The sequence below is a fragment of the Zonotrichia leucophrys genome, chromosome 1A (assembly GCF_028769735.1).
Source record: "Zonotrichia leucophrys gambelii isolate GWCS_2022_RI chromosome 1A, RI_Zleu_2.0, whole genome shotgun sequence".
NCBI lineage: Eukaryota > Metazoa > Chordata > Aves > Passeriformes > Passerellidae > Zonotrichia > Zonotrichia leucophrys.
The window spans coordinates 30799837-30821558 of NC_088170.1; the positions used below are offsets into that span (position 1 = coordinate 30799837).

Here is a 21722-nt window from a genome sequence, read left to right on the forward strand (position 1 = left end):
TTAAGTCAGTATCATGCACGTCATAAACCACTTGCTGTTCTTGCCTTGTTCTATGTGCAATTCAGGCATGGCTTGCTAAGAATAAGAGCCATTTTGAAGCAGTTTCAAATCACAATTTACAAACAGCTACAATCACCACCACCACATCTTTTATCAGTAAGATCTTGCCATTATTTCACTGAAGTAGACATCTGCAGAGCGTATGGACATATGGTTGTTTCCTGAAAAGGCTTCCAACTCACAATCCTAGAACTGTCACTACTGCAGTAACACTACAAGTACCCAGTCCTAGCAACCTGATTAAATAACACCACTGTGAGAAACAGCCTGTCTTGATAAAGCTGTCATTTCCTTTATGAGAATCATAGAATGCTAAACCAGGAAGCTTAATAGAGGACTTAAATGCATTTTATCTCAAGACATTTTATTCTAATAAAGGTAGTTGGCTTCCACAAGGGAAAGGATACTAGAAGAGTCAGCTGCCTGCTGCTTGAAAATTAACTATTCCTTTTAATCTCAATAGCAATGTCAAATTCTCACCATCAATCTTAGAAACACAACAAACTGCAATAATTACTGTATGTCAAACATATCTGGATTTCTCTTATGCCATCATTTTGTAGCTGAATCAATTAAAACCAACTCACTTTGTATAAATTTCCTTCAATGTATTAAATTGTTTGGATAAAGCATCTGCTTCTTTTTCCTTTTCCCTTAGTTTGTTCCGCAATCCTTCCATTTTGATTTGCCATTTTTTACCTTCATCCCATCTAATTATTTCCTCCTTGGAGGCCTGTGAAGAACATAAATAGATTCTGTATTTCCCTTTGATTTCTTCTCTTACAGCAAAACAAGCAAACACATCAGAAAACTAAGAATGATATATTTTTCATTTATCAGTTCAAACCAGAAAGCCATAGCAGGCATGTATTATTTGCCATAGTTAAGTAGCTGGATACACTGCTGTGGTTGGTGGATAAAGCTATTGCAGTTGATTGCTCCTACCAAATTCTTACTTGGATTTTAATATTAATTTTACAAAAAACGAAGTGAAGCATTTAATGAAATTAGAGGTGCTAGTGCAATGTGTCCCTTTATTCAAATTACACATTGGAATTAAGACAAAGTAGGTTTTTTGTATGGCAATTTACAACAGATCTGTATTCTACAACTCACCAGGGGCTTGCTTGCCCCTGCTGCAGAGCTTTTTCTTCCTACAAGAAATGGAATCTCTACTTAGAGTTAATAACTCAGTAACTATAAATTATACATTGGTTAAAACCTGTGCCTATAGAATCACAAATGGCTATTGAAAAATCACAGTCAATATTCCTGTACGAAATTTTTGGTTTGTTCGGGGGTTTTCTTTATTTATTTTTAGTTGGAATTTTTCTTTCTCTGGTTATTCCCTGTACTTCATTTTCTGGTTTTGTTCTAAACAGTTACTGCTATGAAGCAATGGAATGAAAGGAAAATCTTGGAAAACAGGAAAAATGCATGCCAAGTGTGAGAAAAATATCTCTAGACACAAAGCAACAGGTATTGAAAATATTTCAAATTAATTGAAAGCATACATGCAGTTGTAGAATAATATTTCACATCGTACATCAACAGTCTCTCATTACACAAGTATGCTATAATATTCCAGCATATTTTATAATTAATATGAGCAGCCACTAATTAGTTACTGATGTAGTAACAAGCAAGAAACCATCAAAAAACCAAAAAACTTATAAATTCACATAAATTAATCTGAGTGATTAATCACTCAGAAGTTCTTGTATGTGGAGATCACAATTGTCAAGAATAATCACTTACAGAAAGACCATCCCTTTTAAGATTCATTCTTTTGCTCCTCAGTATTTTATGCTTTTACTATTGCATTGATTTCACAAAAGCACATTTGGCAGAACTCGTGTAATCAATTTCAACCCTACCTAAAAAATCTTAGTTTTCTGAGATTTGATAGAATTAAACATCCATTAGAAAAAGGCAGGAAAACATTAAGATACTAAATAACAAGAGCAGTAACAAAGAGCATGGGAAACATGGGAAGTTGCAGCCATGAAACTGCTTTTTTTCTGATCAAGTTTGGCTGGTAGGTTTTAGAAGAAATAGGGAGAGATGAACAACCTCGACCTCAGCTGATGAGCTCTTTCAAAGCCATAACATACATATCACATACCTTGTCTTCTCTTAGACCCCTTTTTTCTGTTTCTTCACCCTTTTTCTCAAGTTCACTTTCCAACTTTTTAATTTTTTTCTGAAGCACATCTATCAGATTTTGTTCATCAGCTTTGCTCTGAAAAATTACAAATTTTTACAGCTTCAAGTTTAGTAACTACTGAGATTTTTCTCCAGTCAAACAATAAGGATTTTAATTCCAAATTAGTAAAATTTGTTTAAAACCTAAATGATCTTTTAAAAATTACCTTTAAATTATTAAAATATTGGAACGTAACTTTTCCCTCTGAACTGAATAATCATCAGCAGCAAGTAGCTGAATTTTAAACAATACATAGATGATTCTTCTGTACATCCCTTACTTTTCTTCTAAAAGGACAAATAAGGAGAGCCAGGAAGAAGACAAAGTACCATTTTTCCAAGAAGTATGAAAGTCGTTATTCAACTCCTCAGACTCTTTCAAGTATATTTCAAGAAGTAAACAATTTCTTTTTTTTTTTTTTTTTAGCTGAGGCAAAGAAACAAGCTAATAGCTTACATGTAACCCAGCTGATTAGGAAAAAAAATAAATTTTTTAATCAAGTGTAAGATACTTAAATCTTTCATCCCTCCAGCTCATCTATACAGAAACTTGACCAAGATCAAACATAGTCTGAAAAGTCACTTCTACCTGAATGTTACTGCTTAGCCTCCTAATCCGGTTCTTCAGTTCTTCATTTTCTTTGTCTATTTCATTTTTTTCCCTCAATATTTTAGCAAGTGCTTTTTCTTTCTTCTGAAACTCTTGGTTTAACTCATCCCTTTCATCGGACAACAAAGCTTCCTTGTTTTTACTTATTTTAAGGTTCTCTGTAAGTTTTGTAATCTGATTATTCAGTTCCTCTATCTGTGTCTAGAAGGAAACAAAAATGTCAGCAAAGGTGTCAAATCAGGTTGAAGTATTTTTCCCTAACTGCTGTAAAACACAACAAAGCAGTGCAGTGACATTACCTAGTACTCACCGTAAGCCCCTTGGTTTCTCTGTCAACAATCTCCTGCACATTCATATATGCCTCTTTTTGTGATGCAGCAGAAATAATTTGCTGTTCAGCACTGGCAGTCATTTCTGCTCGGAGCTCTAGAAGTGCTCTACTCAAAGCCTGAAAATAATTAATTCAATTTTTTTTGGTAAGTGAAGATGCTGCTACAAAACAAGAAAAGGCAGTTATATTTTACTTTGGAATGTTATGCAGTTATATTGTATCTCCTGCTCAACTATACAAAGAATTCTTAAGCATTATGAAAACTTTAGTCGTTAAGTGACATAGAAATTAATTTTTGTTGACTAACTTTGTGCTGGTTCTCTTTTATGGCTAACTGGCTCTTCAACTGTTCCACCAGGTTTTTCATTGTTGCTGTGGGCGCTCTATTATTTGCTTCTTTTTGGAGCTCTAGTTCAGCTTTAGCATTTGCTAATTCCTTCTCCTTCTGAGATAATATGTTCCTCAGTTCATTTACTTCTTCTTTGATTTGTTGCACATCAACTGTGTGCTTTTCTTGAAGCCTAATGAAAAAATAAGCATCAATAGGGTACAGTGTAATAATTAACTCAGCAAACTCTAAATAAATCACAAAGGACACAACAACATTATTATTATTATTATTATTATTATTATTATTATTATTATTATTAATAATAATAATAATAATAATAATAATATTATATTATTAATATAATAATATATTAATAATTATTATATTAATATTAATTATTAATATATTAATAATAATAATAATAATAATAATAACAATATATAAAAAAAGACACTTAGACTTAAAAACAGCAAAGAAAGACTGACTCAACAAAGGCAGCCCCCATTTAATAAGATAATTACTCATGAAGGTCAGCAAAATTACATTAGAGCGTTGTTAATTTTCATTCCTGGCCCTTACAGGTAAAGAAGCATCATATTTTTTTCCTTTTAAACATGGGCTATACTTTCATGAGTTTAAACTTGCTCAGCAGCCAACCCAAATGGATGTGTCATGGGGAGAAAAATGACAGAACACAAGCCAGCAAGTAATGCAGTAACTTAGAAACAACTTTCTTTTTCATTAAATGGCATAAAGCTAACAACTAAACAGCATTTCTCCAAGCCACAGTATTAGCCCCAGTGAAGGGCTAGAGATTAAAAATAACTCACAATTGCCAACTTTACTAACACTTTTGGGATTTTCTTTTTCAGCTAAATCCTAAAGTCAGCAAAGACATGTTCCTTTTGATAGATCAGTCCTGTAGCAGCAATACATAATTGATTTGAACCACTCCAATGTGCATTATATTAATAGTTAAAAAACTTACTGGGCTCTGATTGTCTCAAACTCATTGATTTTCAATATAGTGATTTGTTTTTGTTTCTCCAAATCAGATGATGTTTTCTTTAATTTTCCAATAAGTGAAGCAAGAGAATTGTCCTGTTCTGCTACAGTTTGCTCTAAGTGATGAAAATATTTGCTGCTGGATAGGGACATAGAAGTCTTTTTCCCTAATTCCTGCAAAACACAACAAATGCAAATGATAAACATTTTAAGCTTTAAGCAAAAGATAAGCATTACTGATGCATTTTTAACTCATTCCTAAATATAATCAAGCATTAATAGCTATCATTTGTTTACTGAGATGTGATTTTTAGTTCACAGAGAAATGGGTCAGGCTGGTTTGAAAAGAGCTTTGTACATCTAATGATCAACAGAATACAGCAGAATAAAAGCTTCACCTTATCATAAGGTCCAGAGAGGAATTTTGAATTGAAATGAATTAGCTTAATATAACCATACACTGAAAGAGAAGAATAGGAAGCAATATATAACTTTCTCCCCCAGAATTCTCCATAAATTAGGATGATATGGAAAATGCTCATATATTCTGAGGTCGTAACTCTGTTTTTTTTACAGTTGGCTCCTAACGCCTCTCATGTGAAATCTCTCAAAAACAATGCAACAATTATAAATCAATCACCATTTTATTTTTCCTGTCACCAGTTATTACTCACTTTTGACTGCCAAACTGTTCTTTCCAGCAACAAAGCAAAACATATAGGAACAACTTCACAAATTCTACAAATACATGACTCACCAAAGCTGCTGCTTTGAAGTTATTAAGGGAGCTTTCAGTGTACAAATCTAACTTCTGGTGTAGAATTTTTATGTCTTCCTCATGCTTCTTTGCTATTTCCTCTTGTTCCTGGCAGTTCAAAATAAAACTCTAGTGATGTACATTATCACATAAAGTTATTAAACTGCAGTGCCTTCAAGTTGTTTGTTCACTCATTGCTCAATAATGCTCTGCAGATTTTCCTCTAATTCTGCAAATTTTTAAATTCTTTTCTTCTAGCTATAATCAATGATTTTTCCTTTTTACACTATTGGGAGAAAAAAAATTAACTCTTGCAGTTTTAAACTACGCAGCAAGTAGTATGGTGTAACAGCACAGAAGCTGGAGAACGAAACAGTTGGTGCTGGTCTTCACCAACTGTGACTATCAGTATGGACAGTAACATCCATACCAGGTACATTCTGAGTTTATGTACCTTGGAATATAGTGTGATCCCATGGATGGAATCCTAGCACACAGAGCACAACAGGCTCATTTTAAGACTCCATCTTCTGGGTGTTTTCCAAACAAAACCCCTTGATTTCTCCCAAAAGAAATAGCTCCATGTGTTAACCAAAGTACACTAAGTGAAGATGATAAAAGTCTCCTTTGGAAATGTGTTTCTGATCTAAAACCAATGCATGTTTGGTCTTGAAGTATCTCTTTGACAAAACATTTATGTTTTAAAATACATTTTATGGATATAAATAAAAAACAATATGAATTATGCTTAAATAATATAAAGTATGCTTAGATACACTGTTAATGCTTTAAAAAATGCTTTAGTTTAAAATACGCTTTAAGAAGAATGTTATACATAAATGTATATCTTTCTTGTACTTCCGAAATTCACTATCAAATGCAATTGGTAGTGAATCTCCTGCAAATACGGAAATACTGAAAAATCCCAAAGAAATATACAAAATAGACTGAGACCACATCAGCAGAAATTTAATTTTCTTCATGTCATAACTACTTTAATTCCTAGACAGACATTATATACATAGCCTCTTGACTAAGTAAACCTACTATTCTAAAATGCAAAAAAATTCTATATGAACTTTCCACATGTAAAGTAAGTAATTGTCTCTGTTCTGTGTGAGATCAGAAACTTTTATTTTTAGATTTCACTAGCAATGAGAAAACAAAGAATCAACTAAAACAACTTGAAAATGGAAGAAATTTCAGAAAAAAGGTTTTAACTACCTCTCTTGCTTTGGCAAGCATATATTGGTATCTTTTTAACACCTCCTCCTTTTGATTTAATCTTGCTTGCATATTTGCAATAGTTTGCTGAGCGATTTTAATGGCATGACAGTACTCTGGGTCATCTTCTTCTTTGCTTAATTCAGACATTATTTTCTCTCCTGATGTGGCAGGTAATCGAAGTCTCAATTCATTTATAACTTTGTCTCTTGATATAACATTTTGTTCAGCTTTCCACAGAGCGGTCTCCTTTTCTTCTAATTTCTACAACAAAAGGCAATTTCTGCATTTCCAGAATTCAAACACTGGAAAAAATCTCACTTTTCAAGAAATGTACCAGAAAAATTTGTCTAAATATACTTATAAACACAAAGCACTTTGTACTGGGATCTGTCTGTATGGGATTACTATTAGATGAAAATGTCCTAGAATATCATTACTATGTCTTTATGTATTATTTGCTTGGCACATGACACTTAAACAACTCCTTTTGTTCTACCAAATTAAGAAGCTGGTGTTTTACAAATTATTTAAGAACCACAAGCAGAGTAGCAATTTAACAACCCAAGATAAAAGTATTTTGCAGCACTTGCTAAATTTAACTATGCATAGTCAACTGAATTTTGTACAGCAAGACTAAATGTATTAATAAAACATTATAAAATTCTAAAGACTAAATGGATTAATAAAACCTACTAAATGGATTAATAAAAACATTATAACATTCTCCTGCATGATTTTTTCCAATGGAAAAAATATTTCATTTTGCTCATAGTGTGATTATATTATTTACATTTTCCGAGTGTTAAGCATGTCTAAATGACATTTTAAAAAGAATATTTTTCATGGGAAAAAAAAGTAAAGGCATATGGAAACACAAACTTTGTCACATTAAATTATAATTTATACATTAAATTACCTCCTCCAGTGATCTGCAGGTTGCCCTAGTTTCCAGGATTGTTTGAATATATTCCTGAATCTTTCTTAAAGCCAACTCAAGTTGTTGTGGGATTGGCAAACTAGGGTCTGGAACTGAGCCTGCAGCATCTTCAAACTGCACAGAAAAATTGATATTCATGTAATCTGACAGCTCTGAAAAACATGCCCATGTGCCTACTTTTAGTGCATGTACCTTTAAAGCTGTGCTAAGTATTTCAGTTTGTTGATGATCATACTGGTCTAATTGGCGCTGCAGTTCTACTTCTCTCTGGTCCCAAGCCATTTGCCTTTCTTCATGAAACTGTAACAAAATAGTTAGTTTATTTATTGAAGGCAATGGGAATTTCATAGAAAACTTCAACTGAAAAAAGAGTTACCAAAAAGTAAAACACTTAAACGAGCTATTAAAAAGGATTATAAAACCAAGATATAAACACTTATGTTCAAAAGGTATTACAAAATCAATTAGTAAAATAAGGAATAGTATATTTTTTCAATAGCATAGAGGAATACATACCTTGTTCTGCTGTACAATTTCTTCTTCCAGGTTACTGATTGTACATTCATATTCAGAAATTATATTACGCAAATATTTCACCTCTTCTTTTTGCTTGACTAATTCTCGACTGAGTTTAAGTTCCTGCAGATGCAGTTCCTCCATTTTCATGTGCCATACAATTACCTTGCAATGAATAACACAGAGTATATTAAAATTTACCCCAGGCCAACTAGACTCGGCTTCGCTCTTTGGCTTTGAGGCAGGATGGAACTTCTCAGACTAACTGGAAGTCACGTGTTCTGCCTTTTTATGCTTCTTCACTTGTCTTGAGAGAGGCAGCATGACAAGAGTATGAAACTGCAAGGGGAATGACTGATAAGTGCAGCAGCCAACTGGAGAGGCAACAGGTTTCCCTTACACTGACAAAAGTGCATTGCAAACAATTTTCAAATTATTCAAGTTATATCTTATGTCCAGGCTGAACAAAAAAAAGTATGTAAGAAGTTTGGTTTGTATTTTCTAAAAGAGCAAGAGAATTCAAAATCATTAAAAACTGTATGCATTCAAAAAAATGTACATGTACTAAAAATAACAGACATACTTTTGTCAAAATGCTCTAGAAAAATATTTGAAAATTGATTTAAAACTATAACATGCCCAGAGCAGTACAAGGATTGCTTACATGCAGACAACTTTAGTCACAACAGATACAATCATAATATCTAACATACAGTTCTCTTGAAGAGAAGTGAGAAAGCATTCTTAAGATTTCAGGGTGACATTGCTTACAGTTGCAAAATATGCTTAAGCAGAATTTACATGAGCATAGTAACATTTCTAACCATGCTATCTAAATTACTGCCTCTGGATTTTTTTTAAAAAGACACAGATCTGGAGTGAAGATTTCACTGCAAGCTCATGGGACAAAACTTCAAAATGCTAGTCTGTATTTAATTTATTTTATTATATAATTAAATTCATAATTTAATTCAATTTAATATAACTGCACTTAAGGTTAGTGTCTAGTTCCTATGTGCCTTAATTTGGCACAAAAGAAGATAATTACATATATCTGCACTGTTACAAAAAACAAAATATGATAGCTGTCATATTCTAACAGTGTATTTTGAAATGAGTAAGTTTTACATTAAATCATATATTCAGAAAACAAACTGAACTGAAACTTAATTTAAATGCAGATCAGATAAGCAAAGGTATTCAAAGCTACAAAATGACAAACCTTTTGAGCTCCTCTGCTATCCTTCAATGCACTTACTAATTCTTCTAAACTTTTCAGTTTCAACTCCAGCTCTAAAGCTCTGTTTTCTGCATTTCTTCGCTCCTGCTGGGCATACTGAACTTCTTCCAAGATCTTCAGTTTGTCATTCTGTAGCTGAATCATTGTTTTAGAGAATTTTTCTTGCTGTGCTAAAGGCAGAGCACCACTAAACTGTCGCCGCAAAGACTGAACCGTCTGTTGTAGATGCTTGGCTCTATTTCTTCCTTCAAGTCGGGCAAAATATAAGGCTTGATCTCTCTCATCAAGCTTCTGCTCCAAACGTAGATTATGGATCTCCATCTTCTCTAGTTTCAACTTAAGCTTCTCCAACTGGTCTACAGCAACAGATTCACTACCTTGAAGAGCTACAATATCTTGATGCAGTTTTGCAATAATTGCTTTTTCATCTGATTGTGCCTAAGAACAAAATTGATAGAACAAATTTATTTTTCATTTTAACGCAGAACATGTTAACACATGCATAGGTTATAAACAAGCTATTTTTAATATATATGTGTTATATATGGCGTGTATTATTCCACAGAGAAGAGTAAGAATCAGCCTCTAACAGGCTTTTAATTTTTCCATTATTGTTTCTACAGGCACATTTTAGAAGTACACCTTTTCAGATACTGATCTTAAGAATGGTCTCTTTCCAAAATACCAGAAACTGAGGAAGAAATATGTACCTAAACTTAGAAAATATGATAATATTAAAGCTGACACAAGTGTTGGATTTAAGGTCTCAAATAGTTTTATAATGTGAAACCGAACTCCAATAAATTGTTTTAGCTAATAACAAAACAAAATAGTAAACCTGTTGCAAATCTTCAATATTTACAAGTAATTTCTTGCTTGTGAAAAATGATCAGACTTTCCTCATGTGAGTTTTTCCTTCACCATGAGCTATTGATGATAGAAGAATGAATATTATGTAAACAATATAGAAAAAGGTCAGGATCTGTAATAGCTGCACAGCTAGAATGGAGTAAATAGAGAAAGGAATAATTAATGTAATATGGAACTTTTGAAAGGGTATGGGCACTACAAAGACTGGCTTGCTAAGATTCTTCTGAAATACTTTTGCTGATTTCTAATTCATTGCAAAATTACTTCATTTCTTCTCACTCTAGGGAAAAAAGAATCCAAACCGCAGTTTTAATTAAGGTTAAATTTTACCTGATAATCTAAAATTTGCATTCTAAGATATTCCACTTCTTTATCTCTGTATTGCTGGCGTGCCTCCAGAGCTTCAACTTGTGTTCGTGCTACATCAGACAGTTCTCTTAACCTTCCAGGGAAAACAAGAGTATTGTGTCACTTGAAAACAGTGAATAACCTATTATGTTTTTCTACATAGAAGATACTAAGAAAAGTTATGTTTCCTCATATCAAAACATATTTGGATTTCGTTCTTTTCAGTATACTCTTCTCTACTACTTAAAGTTCTGTTTAAGAAAATTCTTCCGTGTTGCCTCTCAACTTTTTCACAGGACATTTTCTTATACACTATACAGAAGTTTGCTAGCAGTAACCTACTCCAGGAAAACAATGACATGGGTTTTTTACCTGACCTAATCATCTCTGTCCTCTATTTCCCTCCTACATCAGGATATAAATACTCAACATTTTCTAAATGCTTAAAACATTTCATTCTCAATTCCCTTCTCTGCTTCCCCAAATCTAATAACTTACTTGCAGTACCAAAAATCACTGCGAGTATCCCTATAGATTTTTCTGGTTTAGGCATATAACAGGATTACATTAATTACTCAAAGACAAATGTTCATACCAACATAGCTAAAAAGCTCCAATTTCTGCAAAGTTAATCTCTTCTAAGTAAATGTAAATCTTCGCACCTACTGTACCTTAATGTTTGAGATATGAGTCTTTCAAAGAAAGAACTGCTTTCCAATTAGTTCTACAAGATTCTCATATACAGAATGGGGGTTGTGGCACAGAAACAAAATCAACTTTAATTAGTGCAGAAATACTAAGTGTGCAATTAGATACTTATCTATCCCAGCCAGCACTTAATTCCCTGTTCAAATTAAAGTGAAACAAATTGCATTCTTTATAGTCAGGAATTAAAAGCTTCATTTTCAATCCTAAATTTGGCATGTATATATGCTCAAAAATACAGGCATTGAAAACTGCATGTTAGTGATACACAAGTAATGTATCATGTGAGACTAATATGCCTGAATTTTCACACATTTCTGAACATATACTTAATTCAAAATTTATAAATGCGAGACTTACTTTGATACTTCAATCTTGAGCTCCATCTCACGCTTCTCTAGGTCCATAATTTGTCGTCTATCTGCATCACTTACTGCCTTACTTACACTCTTTGACAGTTCATCCCTTAATTCCTGCTCCACTTTCTGTGCCTCAAGATTGATTTTGGTGAGCTTAAAAAAATCAAAACCAGAAAAAAACGAATAAAATGGTATCCTAAGCACATAACTGCTCAAACTCAGCAATGAAATAGCAGCACCAAAAGTATTTTTTCTTTTTCAGTCATTAAAAAACACAGTTAAGATGTGATGAGGTTGTGTTCAAAAAACAGTTTCCCTTAATCTCTGCTTAAACATCTTTTCTGTTTTAAGGATTTCATGCACATAGCAATGGATACACAGTTTGGCACAGAAAAGGATTCAGAACTGAACACAATTTTAAACATTACTACAATAACTTGCTCCTAAACTAAAATGAAAAATAAAAACAAATTTAAAAAAAAGACTTTAAACACTTTGGGAAATAAACAGTCTTATATATTTATATACTGTCTTTTATATTGGCTTTATTAACACAAACAGAGTTTATAAATGCCAAGACTGACAATAATATTGTGTTCTTTTATTCTTTCTAAAAAAACCTTTCTTAATTAAATGACATTCAAGCAGTCTGATTTTTCAAGTTGATTATCATATATTGAGTAACCAATAATTCAATTCAAACCAAAAAGCATTAAAAGAAATAATCTTAATCTATCTTAATCCTAACACAAAGAAATCCCAGGACATAATCAGTACATACAGTTGTGGCCCATTATTCTGATACCACTTCTTCTTAAAAAAAAAACTAATTTCCTAAATAAACAAAAAGAAGTGCAGGGTATCCTCACGTATCTGGAAAACTAAAAGTAGAATGCTGAAGTTGATTTATGGCTTAAAAATACTAGTTATCAGTTCTTAAACTGGTAGTACTTACAGCTTTCATTAATTACATCCACACAATCTTGTTATCTCTTTCTCAAACAAAAAAAGCAATTAGACCAGGTTAGGAGATACTGACAGCAGGAGTATACGAAACAGAAAATATATGTCCTGGAACTGCAGAAATGGGGCAAAAAGGGATACAGAGGTACTAGTAATAAAGAATGGCTTTAGGCGTTCATCAACTCAGAATGGAGGAAGACCATCAGACCTAAAGTATAAAAGTATCACAAGACAAATAATATATACAAAAGAGAATATGAAAAATGTGACACATTCTTTATAGAAATAAAAGAACCCATCCCATCAGAAAAGGCTTCAGCAATGCCACTGCTGAAAAGCTTTATACACTTTCAGTAACTCTATCTCCCAAAGTAATCAAACATTACTAAAACAATAGAGAAACAGGGAGTCACCCAACAGCAATCTAAAAGTGACTACCCTCTAGCAAAGGACAAGGAGTGGAAATGAATACAATCTATCAGCATTCCTATCAATTATTCTCTTTCTGCCCTTGTGCCTAAATTATAGACCAGTAATGTCACAAGAACAAATCTGTACAATTCCCATAAATAAATTTATTGTAGAAACTATAGTAAAGTCTCCTGCTAGTAAAAAAAAAAATTTCTATAAAAAATTCAAAAACAAATAGTGTGGACAAAAAAAACCTAACAAGTTTAGGACCAATAGGCCAGGAATACTAAGTTTCATCAGCTTCAATGGCACACTATTTCTATATCTGTACTATAGAAAACTTGTGGCATAGGATGTAGCCAGTCTGTAACAGAATCACAACGCTATCATTTGCACGAGTGATGTAAAGTTCTAACCTTTTTTTTAATAATTGGTAATTATAATGAAAAAATTGTAAGAAAAAGAGATCATATGAATTAGACAAAAGAAATAACAATTTTGGAACAGACTTTTTTCTTGCAATCCACTGACAAAACTAGGAAACTATCTGTCAAGATGCTCATTGTGTGTTGTATTATCAACAAAATTTTAAAATAAACTACTGACAAATTAATTAGTTCTATTTTTACCAATGCCTCTCATATGCAAAATTGCAGCTCTTAAAGGCTACAAAACTATGTTTTGCATCATAAGTTTATTTATACACATTTATTGACACAAATTGATATTATTGATATAAATAATTTTTGAAAAGCTCAAAAATATGTTCTTAAGATGTATCAAATTAGGTTGTTAAATTTCAGCAGATTTACCTCAGCAAATTTTGTTTCCAATTCAAAATTACGTTCTTCTATTTGCTTTACAGTACTCCTTAAGTGTTCATACATTCGTTGTGAATGCTCTGCTCGCTGTCTTTCATTTAGCTCCTTCATTTCCAACATTGTGATTTTTTTAGAAATGGACAAAATTTCACTGTTGGTTATTGCTTTTGTGGCTTTGTCCATGGCATTGTCATCCCCTACAAGAAAAAATATTTAAATTAGACATACACAAACTGATTCAACTATGAAAATTATTTCCTCCATGAAACTAAACAGGAGTCTTGCTTTATCTGTGTCAAGCAAATTTTAACACAATATCTGGATGCATGGTTATCTGGCCTTACTACATATTTGAAAAGTATGCAATTTGAATAAAATACTACTATCAATTATGAATGCATGTATCTGCAACCATGGTTACTGAGACTGATAGCTCTTTTTAATGTAGCCTTTCACCTTATGCTTAATACAATTGGCAAACCTTCAGGAAATTTATTTTAAAATCTGTAAAAGAAACAGGGCTGAATAATGGGAATGAAATCTATAGAAAGAAACCCCACCCATTAAGAAAGAATATTTCGTTGCAAGGCATGAAACCAGCAAAATGAACTCACTTTCTCAACAAACTCTGAAACACCATGACAGACAATCAAGTTAGACCATATTAAGAAAAAAAAATTCAGGAGATGTTGTGTTAAAAGATTTTAAACCCTAGACCCAATACCCCTTGACCCAATAACCCAAGAAAGTCAAAGTGGAAGAGTTTCTTTAGAAAAATACTGAACTTGCTTTTAGTCAAATGAAGCTTACAAACAAAAAAATTCAGCACAAAAATGGACATCACTACTGAAAGACATAAAATAGTTATGATTTTTTTTTATTTTCATTATTTTAAGACACATCCATTTAAAAATATTTTAAAGTATTACTTTTATACAGGATATACCATTTGGTGTTTAATGTTGCAATATAACTTTCATACTTGCCCAGTTTAGTCATCTGCTCCCAAGCTTGTTCTACAGTGTGAAGTTTTTCTTTTGTGATCTCCAGTTCCTTATTCAATGAAGATATCTGGGCTTTCAGGGATTCATTCTCACGCTATATGACAGAAAAGTTGCAACATAACAGCAAACTATTTCATTGTAGCAGATTTCATCTTTAGTATCTATGAAATCTTTTAGATAAACAGACTTTACTTGTGTGCGACCCCTAACCTACATATATGGCAACAGAAGACTATATGTTTGTAAAGTGTATATATTTGTAAAGTGTTAAAGTATTAGTCTTTGTCCTCTGTATCCTCCTGTCACAGCTAGTGAATACTGTGAATTTTTATTACCAGCAACTGAGATTCCTACAGCAGCTGGAATTAGATGAGAAAATCTTTGTAATGAGGTGCATACTGAGCACCTCATTAACAGTGGGAAAGAAATACTTCTGGAGTACTTCATCCTACAAAGAATACTTCCTCTTGCACGTTAATACCTCTTTGAGACAGATCACATTTCTTTTAGTTTTCTTTTAAGCGTCTAATATGATGGCAAATGTTACTTTTGTAAATGTTCTTTCACTCCTCCAAATAGAAATACAAATTTCCGCATTAACCAATAAAACAAATTAAATACTTTATATTAATTTTCAATTTTAGTTTTCTGGACACATTTTTAGTTGATATATTATTCTCTAGCTCTATGAAGTTGCTGAAATAGGTAATGCAAGTTTTCATACACACAAAATTCCATAAAACAGACATAGGAGTCCTTCATTCTTTACCACCCATGAAAAGTGGGAGGTAGTAACATATCTTTGAAGCCAACTTCACAGCTCTTGAGAAGAAACTCCCTTCTACTTCAGAATAAAAGTTTTACGAGAAGAGTTAAATATTTGCAGTATCTACAATATTTTGCAAGTACATTATCAACAATCTTTGGCTTCTTTTATGGAAGTAAAATTAAAAGCTTTACTCTTTTTGGAACTAAACATTTCATTCCTGGGAAAGCTGGGAAGTAGTAAGAGCACATACTTTGAGAGTAAGCTTTCAAAGTGTTTACATTCATTCTACTTTCCTTATGACCTCCAAACCTGAAAATGATAGCAAACACTCCTCCTGCCTGTCTCATTTTAGTAATCAAAGAACTAAAAGTAATTTCTGAGAGAACATATCCAAAGCTTAGTTTAAAGAGCAAACAAACAAATAAACAAAGAACCAAAAGGAAATGCTTTTCTGTCTGCCCATTTTTTCGCTTAGGGTTAAAATGTAACACAAACATTACCTCTGTGTGTTCCATGTTTGTTGTCCGTTGCACAAGCAAATTATCTTTCTCTAACATCTCCCTGTATTTAGCAGTTAATGCATTGTACTGCTTATTGGCCACTTCTAGCTCAGACAATGGCACGCTACTGTCCAGCACTTTTTGCAGAGCTGCAATCTTAAAGCTAGCCATTTCCTATGAAAATAATCAACACAATAGGTTACGAAGGTCATCTAGAAATTTAAACATAAAACTACTCCATGTAAGAAGAATAATACTTAATATAGTGCTTTAGATATTAATTAATTTTTCTAAATTACTGTTCATCTTCAAAAATCACCTGCAATAAACATTGACAAAACTTCTCTGATATTCCAACTCTCTGGGTAATTTTATCAATAGCTGCCTCTCAAGGCACTGTCAAAATGTATCTTGTAAAATGAAAACGGGCCCTAGAAACCTGCAAGACCAAAAGGTAAGATTCATCATTCATATGATGATCAGAGAATCATAGAATGGTTTGGGTTGGAAGGGCACCTTGAAGATCATCTAGTTCCAAACCACTCTGCCATGGGCAGGGACACCTTCCACTAGTGCAGCTTGTTCAGAGCCCCATCTGACCGGGCCTTGAATGCTTCCAGGGACAGGGCATTCACAACTGCTCTGGGCGACCTGTGCCAGGGCTCACCACCCTCACAGCTAAGAACTTCTTCCTAATATCTAATCTAAATCTACTCTCCTTCAGTTTGAAGCATGTCCCCCTTGTCCTGTCACCATACACTATTGCCAAAAGTCTCTCTCCATATTTCTTGTAGGCTCCCTCCAGATACTGGAAGGCCAGATTTAGGTCACCACAGAGACATCCTTGTTTCCAGTCTGAATAATCCCAATTCTCTCAGCCTTTCCTCACAGCAGTCACACTGCTTTTGATGCAGCCCAGGATGTGTTTTGGCTTTCCAAGCTGCAAGTGCACATGGGTGAGTGATGTCCAGCCTCCCATCCACCAGCACCTCCAAGTCCTTCTCAGCAGGGCTGCTCTCCATGTGTTCACTCCCCGGCCTGGATTGGTACCAGGGGTTGCCCTGACCCAAGTGCAGCACCTTGCACTGTGAATATGAGATTCACACGGACCCACTTACTGAGTTTGTCCAGGTCACAGTACTTATATAAATACAAAGAATATTTCTGCAAGATTTGTAACACCAATTAAAAACCTTTTGGAAAATGCATTCAAGAAACCAGTAATAACTCCATTTAAAAACAAAGGGTATTTCTTTGCCAACTGTAAAAATAAAAAATGTGTGTTATTACTGCCATAAACTATACCTTAAATCGCTGCAAGTTTCCAATCTTCCCTGTAACTGCAGTCTCCATATCTGTTATTTCACCCTTTAGTTTATCATTTTCTTTTCTGAGGTGCCACTCCATTTCAAGTAAAGTGGTACACTGCCTCGTTAGTGATTTTTCATTAACTCGTAAAACAGTTATTTTTCTATTATTTTCTGCAAGTACTTTCTTTGCTTCATCAGGATCCATCTGAAGTGCATCGAGTAAATTCTGTAAAACATTTTTTTAAAACAAGACCTTTGTACATAAGTATGGTAAAGCAAAACTACATACACAAGATTTTTTATGTATTTTTTAATCTAGGTGGAAAAATTCCATTAATTTGTCTGAAATAATTTCTTTTTGCTAATAAAATATGTACACATACTCAACATATGCTCAAACATACAGTATTCTAAGAAAATGATGAATTTTCAAAACCAGTAGCGAAGTACATTTGACTGACTAACTGGAATTTTAATTAATGCTGACACTTTCACTATTTAGAACAAGAATGGTTCTCTGCATTCACTCTCATCAGTCCTCCCATTTATACTAGAATAAAAAATTGCATTGGAACAATTTTCTAAACAAAATAGAAGTCCTGTGGCTCCAAACAAACCTAATACTCTTCTACTTCGAAGATCAAACCTGTACTTGTAAAGTAAAAAACCACAGGAATCCTTCCATAGTAACATTTATGTGTACATGTGACACACGTGTTTGCATGCATGTGTAAAAAGATGAATTGTTTCCTGTTTTTCTGAAACACTGATTCATATACATTAACAGTTATATATAATGACACAACTGAAAGTAATAACCTTAATTCTTAGTGTAAACCAATGCGTTTTCCAAGGGCTTGTTTGCATGAACCTCCTCCATATCAAACAGCCTGGGTAACAACTGCTGTTCAGAGAGCAGTGTGGCTGTAAAGAGTGGGTGTGAACAGAATACCTGCCTTAGAAGGCATTTCCTCAAAACTGATAATGTTGAAGAGAAAGATCACCATTAACCAGACTGAAGGGTAACCATAAAATTAGAGACTTCTTTATTTGAAGTTGTCAGCTTGAAAACAGGCATTAAAAAAGCATAAAAACTTCTAACAGCAAAGGCAGAAAGGGCTATAATGCAGCACACATAACCTAGCTAGCTTCAGAAGCCTCTCCATTGTTCCTGTATATTCCCTGGTGGACACCACACCTCAGCACTCCAGACAATGGTCTGGGGGTACTAAGTGCAACAATTAGGGACCCACACCTCATCAGGTGAGTGATGTGACCTCTTGGGGTGGTTTCTCCCCAGTGCATGGATTAGCAGACTACAGGAAGGCCAACAGGCACACACAACACTGGAGCACCCCCATGCATACACAGCACCCTGGGACAGGCACAAGGTGTGTGTACACATTTTCCCCATCTAGTAAACAAGAGTAGTGTATTAAAACCTCTGTTCTATGTCCTAAAATGTTTTTGAAAATTGAAAGTAACAAAATTACTTACAGAATATGCCTTTATCTTCATAGCATCCTCTTCTTTTTGCTCTTCTAGTTTTTTCATTTCCTTTTTAATATTTTCTGATTCTTTTTGCCAGCTTTCTTTTTGACTAAAACGGTACCGAATTTTAATTTATTATAATGAAAGAGCTGATGATTTTTAAAACTGTACTTCAAAAGCAATTCCGAAATATTGCAAACTAAGGTACTTACTTTCAGCAGTAATACAATTTGAAAAGCACATGATAAATTGCAGCTGGATTACTGAAAAACAATATCCTCTGTTTAGCCTACAGCTGGTTAAATGATGAAAATAATTCTTCAGTGTCTTATTTGTTCTTCAAATGTATATTATTGATGCTTAAAGGATGTAATTTCCCACCATTGTTTTTTCAGTGAAAACCACACCCAAAACATAAAAAGATTCAGCTAATTCAGCTTCACTTAGGCCCAAACTACTCTCCTCTGTTCATTTTTATTTATATTTTTGGGAGAAAAAAAAACAACTATGATCTTTCATACATGTCTAATAAGGAAGTTCTTATAGACTATACGGCACAGTTTAGGATAGTTTATAAAATGGTTCATCAAGGGTATTTTAGAAGTGGTATTTTCTCTCCAAAGAGGTATCTAAGTTTCTTAAATAATGGAGTAAAATGGAGGAGAATTAAAGAAAATTCTTTGAAAGTCAATTTAATGGGATGTCAAGTCAAAGAATCTCCTTTTGTAACTTCAATCTGTACCAGCTTTAGAGAAAAAACCTTGAATCATCATTTTATCCCCATTGGATATTGGAGATATCGCACCTAGTAGTAAATGAGGCAGTATATTACAGCCTTCAATAAAAACTGTCTCTTTTATGCCTAAAAAAAAGATAACAGTGTCTGGGAATCTTAATTGATTCAAAGAACAAACAGAAGTTTCTGAAAAGTTAAACCCTTATTCCAGAAGCCATCTGGGTGACTGTTCATCCCAATCCAGAGAGTATCCAGCTAATAGTTTGCTAATTGAAAAATCCAAATTATCATGTTCATCCCTATCCTCTCAACAGATGAAAATAGCTTTTTAATTTTTTTGACCATAAGAATAATTATATGGAATTTAGGTTCACTGAAGCATATAAAAGGAGTCCAAAAGAAAAGCAACCACAAAATCCTGACAACCTGAAATTTTCAGAGATCTCTGACTGTATTTGGACAGCAGTTTCCTTTTTTCCCTTCCCTCCTCTCCACTCCCAAAAACCTATTAGAACCCATACTTGAAAGCAAAAGAAAATTAGGCTAATAACCATCATACCAGGTTCTAGTAAGTGCAAGATATCAGATGTAGAAAGCACAATGAAATCTTCATGATAAAACATGCAAAATGAGAAGACTCCAACAGAATATGGTTTTCTGAATCTTTACAGGACTAAAGAAAATGCATGGAGTCCATATCCAAACATGGCTGCATTTATTACATTAACCAAAGAAATTCAACACAGTAGCAAATCTTGTTTCAAGACTGTTAAATATTTAGATAATTGAACTTTCATAATTCAGAAAGGAGAGCAATACCTTTGATATTCTTTATACAGCAAGCCTTGTTGATGACGAATTACTGCAAATTTTCTCTTGTAGTCCTCCACTGCATCTTCTAATTGTTTAAGCAACTTTTCTTTGTTTTCCAGTTCCTAGTTATTATTTTCCAAATAAAAATACATATATTATTAATGTAAGTTTTAAACATGAAACTAGCAATTTAATTAAAATGGCAGTCCTTTGTGTTTTCATGATAGATGCTTCTGTCATGAACTGTGTGAACTATGAATATGAAATATGCATTTTCTTTAGAAGCAACAGATGAAAAAATTCAATGAGTTTCAGCATTCACATTTATTGGTGTGAAAGAGAACACAAAGCCTGCACTGCAGTTTCAGCCCTCAAAGTTCAAAACACTAGCTCACAAAGAAAACTAAACGTCTAACTGGCAAGGGGCATTTTCCCCTCATTTTCTCAAATACTCTTCTACTTTATAAGCACACAGAGTTGAAAAAATATTTTCTAATGAAAAATGAAAAAATTATCAAAGACATAAAAAGATAAATTAACAATAATAAAAAGGTAACTTTCTTTTTTTACTCCAATTCTGAAATAGTTCTTCATTACTATATGCCTGTTTGCTATGCTTCCCATGGGAATCACTGGAATTGGTTTCAATGTATTCATGCCTTTATTTACAATTGTCGATGTATTTTTGACAAATAACGGAATGAAAAATCATATAGTAAATGACTAGAGACCTTGGCTCTATAGGGAAAAACTGCTCAAGTAGGATTTGCACATGCAGACCCAGGTGTGGAATCCAGACAGCAGTAAGAGAGAGGTTCTCATAGAAAGAGTGTAACTGTGGAAGTAGAAGGAAGAGTGGGCAAATATTTAGAACAAAATTCAGATTTAAAACATAAAAAAATCTGAATTGCTGTCCATTTACTTAGCCATTACCTTTCAGGCTTACAGCACAGCACAATACTTACAACTTTAAATTACAGAATATCCCAAAGAGTTTAGTAGATGCTAATAAAATAATGTTGTAGACATCTCTCATGTCCATACATGGCATTCTACTGGACTTGAAAGGAATTAGATACATGTTACAAATACTCTTTATTTCAAGGAATATATGAGTTACCTCTGTAAGATGTATTACATATTCATTCAGAGAATTAATTGTATTAACACTTGAAGGAGCCATTCCTTCTGGAAGATTCACTGTTTGGAAGACAATATTGGCACCTTCTGACTGATGTAGTAAGCAAATTTCATTTTTCATTTGTTCAATCTAAAGACAGGATACAAAACTCTCATAAAGAAGTAGCTCTTGCTATTAGATTAAAAAAAATGATGAAAAATGTACTGCTACATCAGTTGTTATTAACAACCTAATAATTTCACTTAAATTCTAAAACACTCTA

At 33.3% G+C, this 21722-nt stretch overlaps 1 protein-coding gene across 3 annotated transcripts in view; it reads right to left on the minus strand.

The window, feature by feature from the left end:
* CEP290 (centrosomal protein 290) overlaps positions 1-21722 on the minus strand; it is a 48791-nt gene that overhangs the window by 11840 nt on the left and 15229 nt on the right. For all 3 annotated transcript variants that reach the window (XR_010438661.1, XM_064702031.1, XM_064702030.1), the window contains 21 exons: positions 21440-21589; positions 20326-20441; positions 18777-18879; positions 17275-17505; positions 15970-16143; positions 14683-14794; positions 13688-13893; positions 11503-11654; positions 10420-10531; positions 9202-9657; positions 7980-8144; positions 7656-7763; positions 7443-7577; positions 6524-6787; positions 5300-5407; positions 4526-4716; positions 3514-3727; positions 3186-3323; positions 2855-3076; positions 2186-2302; positions 648-793 (listed from right to left, as the gene is read on the minus strand). Coding sequence is in view for 2 of the 3 variants with exons in the window: in XM_064702031.1 (XP_064558101.1) it covers positions 648-793; positions 2186-2302; positions 2855-3076; positions 3186-3323; positions 3514-3727; positions 4526-4716; positions 5300-5407; positions 6524-6787; positions 7443-7577; positions 7656-7763; positions 7980-8144; positions 9202-9657; positions 10420-10531; positions 11503-11654; positions 13688-13893; positions 14683-14794; positions 15970-16143; positions 17275-17505; positions 18777-18879; positions 20326-20441; positions 21440-21589 (3620 nt within the window). In the remaining variant the exon portion in view is untranslated. The remainder of the gene's footprint in view (positions 1-647; positions 794-2185; positions 2303-2854; positions 3077-3185; positions 3324-3513; positions 3728-4525; positions 4717-5299; positions 5408-6523; positions 6788-7442; positions 7578-7655; positions 7764-7979; positions 8145-9201; positions 9658-10419; positions 10532-11502; positions 11655-13687; positions 13894-14682; positions 14795-15969; positions 16144-17274; positions 17506-18776; positions 18880-20325; positions 20442-21439; positions 21590-21722) is intronic.